Source organism: Oculina patagonica, chromosome 3 (assembly GCF_052425735.1).
Source record: "Oculina patagonica isolate OP01 chromosome 3, crgOcupat, whole genome shotgun sequence".
In the NCBI taxonomy this organism is placed as follows: domain Eukaryota; kingdom Metazoa; phylum Cnidaria; class Anthozoa; order Scleractinia; family Oculinidae; genus Oculina; species Oculina patagonica.
In genome coordinates, this window is record NC_135760.1 from 10,183,380 (window position 1) to 10,196,041 (window position 12,662).

The 12,662-nt window shown below is 37.9% G+C and overlaps 1 protein-coding gene across 1 annotated transcript; it reads left to right on the forward strand.

Moving 5' to 3' along the window:
- Positions 1-1,374: 1,374 nt before the first annotated feature.
- Positions 1,375-6,149, forward strand: LOC144645830 (uncharacterized). Its single transcript, XM_078505369.1, has 2 exons — positions 1,375-1,839; positions 5,471-6,149. Exons 1-2 carry the CDS (start codon positions 1,544-1,546, stop codon positions 6,138-6,140), a joined length of 966 nt encoding a protein of 321 aa, XP_078361495.1. The 5' UTR covers positions 1,375-1,543; the 3' UTR covers positions 6,141-6,149.
- The last annotated feature ends 6,513 nt before the right edge of the window (positions 6,150-12,662 follow it).

Here is a 12,662-nt window from a genome sequence, read left to right on the forward strand (position 1 = left end):
AAAAGGATTGAAGTGATTACTATTTGCGTTATACTATGACAAGTTGGAGGCAATAAAACTGACATTGAAACACTTTTTTTTTCTTTCAGCACTAATGTCTCAGTCACTGTTCATAATTAAAAGTATTCTAGTTGAAACGTATCTGAAGTCTTTTCTCAAACTCATTAATAATTTATCAAGCTAAAACAAAGAAAATCACAACCGTGAGGGAGGTTTGAATACCCGGTCTTAATTAGCATAGATTTTTACGATTTTATTTCTCCGTTTACTCCTTAATTTTTGTTTCGATTGAGAAGATATATCAAACACTCGAGACAGTGTTTCATTTGCTATCCAAACACCTCGAAATTCGTCAAAATACTCCGCTACGCGTCGCATTTTCAATTCTCTTCTCGATGTTTGCATATCCCGATAAAACATTGTTTCTCGTGTTTGATATATGACATCTTTTCCCTAAAAATGGGATGTGGTCAATATATAGTCGCGACCTTGGCTAGTTTTATTTGGCGCAGTCGGATCATTTTTTGAAAAAATCGTGCGTCCTGTTAATTCTTCATCCCAACCCAATAACTGAAAACTGAAAGACAGGTTCATGACACAAATGTCGAAGGATAATTGCCAGCTTTCCTCGGGTTTGTCAGGTTTGTCAGACTGGTCAGACCTGTTAACAATTCATGTGAAATACTAATAAAGTTCAAATTAAAAAAAGACTCGGAATAATAAAAATGGAACAAAAAAATTAGTGTGTCTGTTTGCCTTTTTTTTTTTTTGTTTGCTTTATGTTTTTTGATTTTTTTTAATAATCCTCAAGTGTGAGGGGTAGTTTGCTTCCCAGTCCCTCACTGCAAAACCACGGATTTTTGCAGTCTAGGTAAAAACCATTCCGACTTAAACAGTTGACAGTTGACTTTTTTTTTCCCACAGGCTCCCTTTTGAGAACCTTAGTTTGACCAAATAGCCCTCATTCTGAAAAAAAAGAAGAAAGATGGGATATGTTAACGTCACTTTTTTGTTAAGGCATTATAATAGGATAAGCTTTTAAACTTGACTTTTAAGACAGGTCAATGACATAAGCAGATAACTAATCTAACAATTATCTCCTCTTAATTTGCTATTTTGTTCTAACAAAACGCGTAATGCAAAACAAACCACGCAAAGCAATAAAAATGGTTATTAGAAATATTGAAGCACGGTATACCAATCAATGCACCTATATTTTTGCGGTTACTCCAGGGTCATCCATCAATATCTTGTCTTTGTTCTTTCCGCCGTTGTCATGGCCACAAATCAGCAGTGTTTACTAAGGCAACCTCGGCGTCATTTCAAATAACTCCTGTAAAATGAATTTTACTGTGGTCAGGGTATTGATTACTTCCCAAGTGCTTTAGTGTTGTGAATATTAAATTTCATCTAGAATTTAACTGTTTACGCATAGTAAAACTGCGATTATCCCGGCAGAGATCTGTGGCTTTAAGCACAAAGTGCACGAATCCGAATTTGTCGCGAGATTTGTCAAAAAGAAGACTTCACTGTTTGAGTGGGCATGGCGGATTACACAAACAGAACAGGCAATTCTTGGTCAGAGTTTCTCATTGTACGTCTTGCCTCTGGCGTATTTCTTGCACTATTGGCAGTGGTCACAGTTTTTGCAAGCATCGCCCTTTTAACGACGCTATGGAACAAACGAAAACGGCCACTAAAATCTCCAACAATGTACTTTATTATTGGTCTTGGTGTTGCAGACTTCATGACCGGCCTAGTTGTCGAGCCAGCATTCTCCATCTGTTACCTGAATAACGACTTGAACACATGTCGTGCAGAAGTGATGGAACTGATCCAGTTTTTGTCTCGTGTCGTCATGACGACGTTGTCATGACGACACGAGATAATTGTACAGGGGGATATTTTCCCGCCATGTCAATATTTTTCCCGCCATGTCAATATTTTTCCCGCCATGTCAACATTTGCTTTGTGAGGCCGCGGAATTTTCCCGCCATGTTATGAAATTCCGGCGGCATCCGATCACAAAACAAATGTTATCAAAGAATAATTGTTTCTTTACAAAGGTCGCAACTAAAGCGCTGGTTTATCAAACAGTAAGTTAGGAGTATTTATTGTAAAGGGCTTATTATGTAAAAATACAGGCACGCTATAAAAAAGAGATGACGTTTTTTTCTGAACTTGCAGCAAACGAGCAAATTTTAAGTGGTCTAACAGGCAATAAAAATGGAACAGAAATAAGGCCCCTTTTAGCTGGCAACAGTGCCTATCCGCTAACGAACTGGCTAGTGAAACCCTACCCGGACAGAGGACGCCTGACTCAGGAGCAGCGAAAGTTTAAAACCTAAAGTTCGGTGCGCTACGATCTGTAGTGGAACGAGCATTTGGCATGTTGAAAGTTCGTTGGAGAATTGCGTTGAAAAAGGTTGAACAAAAAACGAGCATTTTTTAAAAGACTATGATTGCTACGTGACTTTTGCACAACTTTGTATTGAAAGGGGTGACCTTTGTGGCATGAATAACAACAATTTAATAACAGAAGATAAACGATTAGATAAAGACAATTATTTTGATGCCAAATCTTTAAGGGCCTGTTTACATGGAGGTGGGGGACCCCAGGTAGGTGAGGTAACCCGCCTAGGTGGGGTAACCCGCCTGTCCATATAAACTCTCATTTTTTCTCGATCGCGTTTACATGATAGGTGGGGTAACCCGCCTACCCGGGTTGCCCGGTCTGCTGTGCCGGGTAACCCGCCTACCCGGGGTCGCTTTTTGCCATGTAAACGTTTCAAGGTGGGGTAACTTGGCTACCCGGGGTCGACTCATGGTTAATCTGAAAGTGCGGCAAATGCAAACTACACAAGATATGGTTGCCTTCGGCTTCAGTTACAGCTACAAACCCGGCGAACTTTTCCTATAGCTTCATCTGCCCGATGTCGAACAACAGTGCGAAAGATGCTTTAAGAATTTAAAATATTAAAGCGAAAGTGAAGCATCAAGCGTAAGCCCTATCGAGTCTCGCGCTTCGACTATAAACAACAATGACTTCGACAACTGCTTCGACTACTTATACTTTGCCTAATCAACTAGTAATCAGTCGAAAGCAAAAGATGAGAGAAATACAACCGGTAAATATTAAAGATTGAACAAAACGAAATGCGATATGCGACTTCAATGAAATGTATTTGTTTATGTGAAAAGGTCACCCCGGGACCCCGGGGTGATAAGATTGCATGTAAACGCGAGCTAATTTTCGACCACGGCTGGGCGGGTTACCTCACCTACCCGGGGTCCCCCACCTCCATGTAAACAGGCCCTAAAAATGTCAACTGTGGCGTTTGTTTGTTCAAATCATGGATAGTAAAAACTTTTACTATCCATGTTCAAAACTAGCGTTGTGCTGTTCCATACTTTTTCCCACATTTCAATAAAAGAACTCTGCCAGTCTGGAGTCGTACTTTTTTGCCTTTCCTTTTTCAGGCGCCTGATTCATCGAGAGAAACATTTACACTTTCGATTTGCAAAGCCTCGTTTACACTCGGCTCTGAGGTAAAGGTAGAACTCAATGTATGACCGAAAGAGGGAAATTATATTTGATGAGTTTTCTTAGGATTGAAGAGCAGAAATGTCAATCTAAAGCGCAAAACATACATTGCTTTTTTATTTTTTTGACCCGAAGATTGACCTGAGTCAAGAGGCACTACATGTAGCTTCATATATCCTGCTGTGAATTCCACGCTACAATGGACACAACTTTTATAGACAACAACAACAGCCTTTTCAGTGCATGAATGAAGCTCTTAAGAGGAATACACGTAGATGTGACGCATTTTTTTCTTTAAATTAGCTGTACGCTTTTCAATTTTGGATATATTTGAGCTGCAGCCAGCAGTTATCAAGAAAAATACAGACAAGTTTTACGTTCTTAAAATAACATTCTAACCTTTGCCGACAAGATTGTACTGAAAATCAATGAAATTAATTGTAACTCAAGCAGAAAACGCGTAGAAGAAGAATGAAATACACCAGGTTATTACAAACGCATAATACAATGTACTAACCGAAAGAGAGAAATTATATTGATGAGTTTTAGAACGGATCTGAAAAGCAGAAGTGTCTAATAATCAACAAGATGTCATTAGATGGACCTGCCTGTAAATTTTTCGTTGTCGTTGTTGTGCATATAACGCTAGTATACCGCAACTTAAATTGAGCGAGAAAAGCAGTTTTTAACATGAAGCTCTAAAATCTCTTTGGAGTGTCTTGCCTTGTGGTCGCTTGTAAAGTTTTAATTTGTGCAATTGTGAGATGTATCAGAATAACAGCTTCACGTTGCCAATTTAAAGAATAGCGTGCTTTCATTTGATATCTATTATTTTATCTTGAGAGTTTTGGAAAGTAGTTGAAAATCATTTCTGTTTACCAAGCGTAGGAAAATGGTGGATGTTTCAACAGGATATTTACTGTAACAACTGTATTTATAGAGATTACAGTCGTGGAATATAGCAGATATAGCTTTTATATCAACGTAACTAGTATCGGCTAATGGTAAAAATGTTGCTGAAAGAGAGGACGATGTAAATATCAGTTGTTCGATCGGTAAGCATTGTTCTTATCTTTGTGTAGACAACTTTTTTTAAATTTAGCCCCGGCAACAGATTGTATCGGGGTTAAAGAGGGATTGTAATCTAAGCAATTAGTTGGTCGGGATTGAATGTCAAAGTTAATCTTGCACACATAACACATGTCGTTTGAACAAAAGGTTTGAATCGTTTGAATCGTTAGTCGATTGAATACCCAACCATTTTAAAGTTATGACCAGTTATGGTACAGCATAGTAAGCTCTGTGTAGAAGTTAAAGTCTCTCTTTAAAAGTGAGATTTGTGCGAGTTAAACACTACTACATAGTTTATTGCGTACGTTCGCGCGGAATCACGTGTCAAGCAAGATCGAATGTTTTCTATTAAGCAGAACCTAGCAGAATATTTCATTCAGTAGATTTAAATAGCGAAGAAAATGACTGTAATTTACACGTTCTTCAGCCGCTGCGTTGTAGCTTTGGCGTTACAAAAACATTAAAACCGGCTCAAGAGTGACCAAAACCAAATTTCTCCTCACAATATCAATACTAAATCAGGAGAAGAGGTTATAAGAATTAACAAAATCATCACCACTCGCATGTCATTATCACTTAACAGGCTAAGCGTTCACGAATAAACACCCAAAGCGATATCTCATATAGCGTGAAGAAAGCACATGGAAGTCATAGTATAAGTATACAGTTGAATGTATGCTTAGTGAACCAAAGTGCAATACAGTGCAATGTCTGTCATCTTTTTCTGCTGTTATTGGAGTTATATAACTGATCAACTTTACAAGCAATAAATAGACGTGAAAATCGATCTCTTTTTTAAATAAACTCTAAAAAGTGACACGAGACACTAAGCCCAGAGGGCTTTTGATTACCAAGACTTGTTATGAATGCTTCTTTCCTTATCATTCTGTTTCTATCATGGAATCAATTTCTGGCAGTTGTGCGTCCACACTTGTACAAACAATTCATGACCAAACTTCGCGTGACTGTGTTGATAACAGGAATATTTCTTTACACCACAAGTTTCTCGATTCTTCAATTTTCGCGGATATCCAAGCGTGTCCTTCTAGAAATTGACATTTACCTGCACGCGACCTTCGTTCCATTTCTTCTAATGTTATCGTACATTTCAATGCTGGTTTGCCTTCGTAGACACATGCACAAAAGGAAAGCTGTCTTCTTCCGCCGAAATAAGGTTGTCAAAGGTGATTCGGAGGGTTCGATTAACTTTCTACCAATTCCTTATTCTGTAGAATGTGTTGAGCGTCAGTTCATACGAATGAACTTGTCACTTACAGTCGTCCTTTTCGTTTGCACACTTCCTTCAATTGTCGTTATGCACATTGCGTTAAAAACAACAAACGCCTCTCATGAATATCAAACGAATTTAGCTATTGCACAAAAGGTTACTGATGATATTTTATTTATCAAGTTTGCGTTAGATCCGTTTATTTTTGCTTGGAATTTTCAGCAGATCGGAAGGATATGGAGGGCTGCCTTAAGCAATAATTCGAGTCCATTAGTTACAAGGCGAAGCGAAGTGTGACGATGTTTGTGAGGCTCTGCCAGGATAGACTCCAAAAAATGGGAATAATTAACTCGTGAAAAAATGAACCTCCAACAGCGACACAAGCAATTTTGAAATAGAGACAAGCGAACTGGCGAGATACCCAAGACAGAGCGTCATTTGTGATAATTATTAGTCCACTAAATATGGATGATGACTGTCTACTGGCTAACAGCATGTACCGACGCCTAGATGTTAAACATAAAGTTGATAAAAATTGAGTCAAATAGGCCATTTCTGAGTTACCCTTTGCCTCTGTTTCAAAACAAGTTCACGTGCGAAACCATTAAAATGAAAATGAGTTTGATTTGCATGAAAATTGAAGTGTATGTGAAACTCATTTTCATATGTGGTTTTACACGTAGACTCGTTTTAAAACAGAGGCAAAGGGTAACTCGGAAATGGTATATTAGATAGCAGTACAAATAGCATCGAAGAAATAAATAAATAAATGTATAATTTAACTATATAAAACTACGAACGAATTTCTACATGTCCTATTTACAACTTTTTTAAGAGTGGGGAACTGAACCAGGCGTAATAATTATTATAATCTTTAAATGGACATATGGGTCTTTTATGATTCCTGGCGAGACAGAATAATACTGATTATAACAAAGTGTCGACGGATATGTTGTTATTTGAAAGGCTATGCCATAAAACAGCGGTGCACAGTGCTCAGAGTTCAACGGAGTCATACTTTAGTTATATATGCTGTTCAAAAACATCACAAAAGCCCATTCCATTTGTAAAGACAAGAATGTTTTCCAAAGTTAACGCTCCAAGAGCTGTTTAGTCAGTGAATACAACACATCGACCATGTTGTCTTTTTCGTTATGCATGTGGGCTTCTCCTGCAAAGTCTGTGACCGATAGAGACTGGGATCGGCTGATCATGGCACATGTAGTGTACAGTTTACCGCGGTCAAACGTCTCAGGCAGCTTTTCTTTCTATTTCGAAATTTTTTGTTCATATTGAAGTGTTAGTACGAGCAAGGATAGATAAAAATAGTTGATGAGTGTAAGCATATTCCCATTTCCTCAGGTAAACGAGTGTTTTTACTTTGTAAATGTTTCGCATCCGAACCAAAGTGCTTTGACAAAATGGCGCCGACAAATCCGCATAACGCTATTTTCAAACACGTAGAACTTTTTTAGTAAAGCTCCGAAAAACTTAGTAAGCTATTAGGATACCGGTTATGTATCGAACTTTGAACTGTGAAAACTAAAACCTTATCTTTGCAGTACTTTTCTTATTTTTTGCATATTTCTGTCGTTTGACCGCGGTCGAGGTGTACAGATGGGTCATGATCAGTACAGTCTGTGGGAATCGAAAGGGCACTCAAAATTTTTCTTTCTACTGTTATTTCCGCGCGAGAACAGCCACCTTTTTGCTGCCGGTTAACGATGAGGCGTTCAACTTTAGAATAGACTCCACGATAATTGAGAGTCAATTAAGGCATGTCCTCAAGCGATAACCCGGGAACTTATCGTTGTTGACAGAACATCTCTTCCGGTAGGTCATTTGTCTGGCGTGCTTCGATAGCATAAAAATTCTCTTTAAGGTGAACAATTATGACCAGGAGCTACCAGGCTCCCCGCGCGTCGTTCTCGCGGCATGTCACTCGCGCGCTACTCGCGCGTGTGTTTCCCAAACGTTTGCCTGCTGGCAGGCTATCAATTTTTTAAATTCTTCTTATTAAAAAAACATTTCCCGCAGGTGATCTCATTTGCCACCTCGAAATACGATACATATCCCTTGCCGGTTCTTAAGATTCTGAGGACAGTTTTTGAAAGATCGTGTTGATAATAGGCCATTTCCGATATATTAAAATTCTAACTTGGCTCCGAGGCTTGGGGGAATAAAACAAAAGATATCACATCGAGGTTCAGGGATGAATAAATCATTTCTTTTGTTTTATTCCCCCAAGCCTCGGAGCCAAGTTAGAATATTAATATATCGAAAATGGCCTATTTCACCATATTTAGTATTTTTTGCGTAGCCCAATTATTCTCGACAACTTTGATGGCTCATCACTAATCCGTCTTTTTTTTTCTTCTGGCGTTAAAGAAAGTATATAACGGCTAGCGATTCTTCTTTCTGTTCATAATAAGTCCTCCTCCACCCTTATTAACGGTTTTATTACTTCTCTGACGTTTTTGTAGCTTAGAAAACTATTTTTTGAATTTTTCTTCAGTTTAAAGGGGCAACGTCACAGAGGCAAGTAAAAATAAACGATAATAACGAACGACGTTTCGGAGTCGTCATGACACCATTTTCAAGTTCAAAAATGAAAAGAATAAACTGTCAGAAAAAAGTTCGCTTAAGATTTACATAATAAAATATGCAATGTCACGCAAATAGTTTGGCTCGGATTGAGTCTGATTGGACATTTAGAGATGGTGACAATTCTCTGATTACTAGCATTTCATGCACTAAACAATCAAACTTATTCTTGCACTTCTTGATGACATGAAACTGTTTGTCAAGGTCTTTTGGGACAATACAGTGTTTGTCTCTATAATGCTTGCCAATAGATGATGTTTTGTTCTTGTGCTCGTCCACGCGCTGATGTAAATGCCTCAGTGTATATCCTACATAACTTGCATCACACAAGTCGCATTGAAATCAATATACAACACACTGCTGGTTTACAATAGGTGGTTTTTTCTCTTGTACTTTAAGCTTTTGTTCGATTTTGTTGCTAAGAGGGGCGTCTTTAAAAAATTGTTTCTTTTTCAGTCATGACCATCCAAACTGCGCGCGCTCTTATTTGCTAATTCGATGTCACATGACATCTAAAAATAAAACTGTTTCCCGCCAAATGTCTCTGAGCAGGAAACATTGCAAAATCTATGAAGTCAGAGGGTAACATTGCACTGTTACCCGCGAATGGTGACCGACGACCGCCGTTTTTCTCAAAGTCATCGTTGTACTATATAGAGCGGTTTTCACTTGAGTGTCGTGAAAGCAAAACCAAAGTAATTACTCTGGCCAATCACAAAGGACACAGACAATCCAGTGAACCAATCAAAACTCGAAGCAAATACATGTAGCCGGCACGAAGCGCGGGAAAACGTGCGCGAGCGAGTCACGATTGGTTTTGGTTTTATTCCTGATTGGCTGAGAAAGTAGCGCGGAAGTTTTAAACCAATCACTAAGCGTTGTAATGCAAAACCAAAGCAATCGCAATTTACTTTCGACACTCAAGTGAAAACCGCTCTATAACAAATCACTTAATGACTGATCCCTACTCGGGAAAGCAGTTAATTTGGTTTCCCTCGAAACTCGATGTTTCCCTCGGCTCCACCTTGGAAACTATTGAGATTCCCGGGAAAGAAAATAAACTGTTTCCCTTGGGACCAAAAATTAAGCGCATATTATTATACCGTGGAGTAATAATTACGGTTTAGCTGATAATCATTAGTGAAACCTTTCAATGATTGAGTCATTAATCTTTATTTAAACTCTATGCATGATTCGTGCAATAAAAAGAAATAACATTCCATCTGAATATCAATGCATGTCATAAATGCTACGTTAAGGAACAAGACAAAAGTTTCCATTTATCATAAGTGTGCATGTTCCGTGTCCGATTCCATTCAGACATTACAGAATCAGGATTCCCAGCCCTATCATTAACAATATGGCCCATATTATACGCCGAAACAGATTAAATGACCCGAGAAGAAAATGAAATCCATGTAGGGTTGTGTAAGAAGCAAACTCATCAAGGACCTCTGACGAAGGAACAATTCGCCTTTCGTTTGCATTTGCTGTTTGTATTTCTTCTCCACTTGTTTCAACTTTGAAATCTTCGATTGTCATTATCTCCTGTTTAAAATATTGTCATTTGTGTAGGAACTATGAGAGGAAAAACGGTAAATTCATTATTAGTTGCTGGACCATCGATACCAGCTGCGCGAAATGACTGCTGTTTTCCGACCAATTGTACTGACTAGGTGACAAAACACTCCAACTTGGTGAATAATTACAGCAAATAAAATATTCTAATTTCGCAGTAACTTCAAATTTCAATAATGCATCAAGTGCACGTATTTAACTAAAGGTCTACTAATCTGCAAAACAAAGTAAATTGAAAAGACAAAATCAATGAGTTCGTGTCAGTGATCACGCCAATGTGTCGGACCAAGATCGGAAGGACTCTTGTATTTTTACTCGCGGTTGCGTTTAGAATTGTATTTTTGAAAGGAAAAAGCACCCTAAGCCAACAACCCGTAGTTCAACTAACATTTCAATACAAATTGGCAACATATCGACTACCTTAGCAGCTCCAAAAAATGATTTAACTTCTTTTTCTCACATTGGAGTATCGCATATTTAATACAATGCCCGTTATTAATTATTTTTCTGCCTGTACAGCTGTGTTGATTTAAATTTACAAAGCAAATAAAAGCTAGCAATGCGTGCTTTTTTTATTATCATTCAAAGTTCACCCGGAGCCACTTATTTGTTATTCACCTCAGCAAAAACTACTGATAGTAATATTTATCTACCTGCTGGGTTTTTCAGAGCAAGCCGTCAACAATAAGCAAATTTTTAATATATATTTGATGAGAAGAAAGTAGGCGATCTAAATTCATTAAGGCGATTAATTCAAAAAGACCATTTTATAGGTCTCCTTATAATTTCAATAATTCTAGGGATCGAGGACTATCTATTCGACAAATTGATAGAGATACTCGTCGAAGCTGTAGGTATTCGCCGATTCATTACACAAGCGTGTTCCATTTTGCTTCATTTCATTTAATGATCATTTTTTCGGGAGTTCTTCTCCCTACTCTTCCCTTGCCCCCACTTCGCGAAGAAAACACTATGTTCGAGATAAATATGTTCTTAAGCAAAAACAAAATGAGAATGAAATTATAGGCTTCAGTGAAAAAAATATTTATCAATAAGTGTTCAATAGTGTTCTTGTAGTGCATTGAAGGCCGTATAAAAACAAACGTTTCTGGGAAACGTTCCTTAAGCCTGGTTCTCATACGATCGTCCCGATCGTCGCTGTCGCTTCTGTCGCTTCAAAAGGTTTACTTCCACCAATCACCTCAGACTTTGCAAACGACAGAAGCGACAGCGACGATCGGGGCGATCATATGAGAACCAGCCTTTAGACATCAAATTCACACTGATGAAAGGGTTTCCCAAAACGTTTTTTTTTTTTTGTACAACCTTCAATGCACTGCAAGAAAAATATTGAACACTTATTAATACCTTATTCTCACTTAATTTCGCGAGTACTAAATTTCGCGATTTTCACGATTTTGAAAAAATCGCGAAATTTAATACTCGCGAAATATAGGACACGCGAACTTTAAAATCGCGAAATTTAATATCCTACTGAAAATATAAAAAAAAAATAATGAAACTTGATGTGTCTTATCATAGTTATTCTAACATGTCTGAGCTTCATGTTTAGGAGTTTTTTGTTTATATTTAATTTTATCCATTAGTTATCTCCCACTCTATCAGTCGCACTGTTCGGACTGTTCTCTGCCGCCAAGTTCCTCAAAATCTTGCTCTTGCAGTCGTAGATGAACCTATTAGGGATTTAGACTGTTAAATACCTTATGTTTTGTTATGTGTATATTGTTTTGTTTGCTGTTTTCACGATGACTTTCAAATTAATTATGTTGTTACAGTTTCGAGGTCAAAGCTTCATAACGAAGAATAGATAAAAATCGCGAAATTTAATACACTCCAATTGTATCTTCCTCTCAAAATCGCGAAATTAAGTACTCGCGAAATATGGCTCTTGCTTTTTCGCGAAATTAAGTACTCGCGAAATTTAGTGAGAATAAGGTAGTTATTTTGAGCGCTACGAAGCAAAAACTCTTTTAGTGAAAGAAAAGCACATTAAATAAGCAGTCGCAACCGACGACCAGTTCAAGCAATCAAATCATGACGACAAATACGACACAAACTTCATATTACCTCACGTTTTTAAAGCGTCCTGCTGTTTCTTCTATATCGCAGTTTGCTGTTGCGTTCGTACTAGGATGCAGAAAAAAAGGCCAACATGTACAAATAGCCCGTGGCAGGGCTTCATCTGTAGCTAAAGTAATCTTTAGCTGAATAAATGTTAGGCAAAGGCGCCCCGTCGATTTTCACATGGAAAACATTAGATCAATGGTAATGAATGTAAATGCTGATATTACCTGTTCAAATATGCCATGCGTAAAGTCCAGATAAATGAAATCGCGCAATTTAATTGGTCAAAAGAGCAGTCCAGAGGTTCTCATCTATTTCACTCGCCTTTTTACCAGGACTGTTCGTGGCTATATAAAGCAACAGTTTTCTTTGCTCAGTTCTGATGTAGAAATTGTATTTATTTTTGTTTTGCCAATACAGTACCGACCAATAGCAACTATTCATTCAGGATGTCAGATTTATAATTGATTTCAAAATGATGGCTAACTTATTTACAGGAAAACAATGGCTATGTCCGTTTTTTAGCTAAAAGGATCGGAGTGATTACTTTTT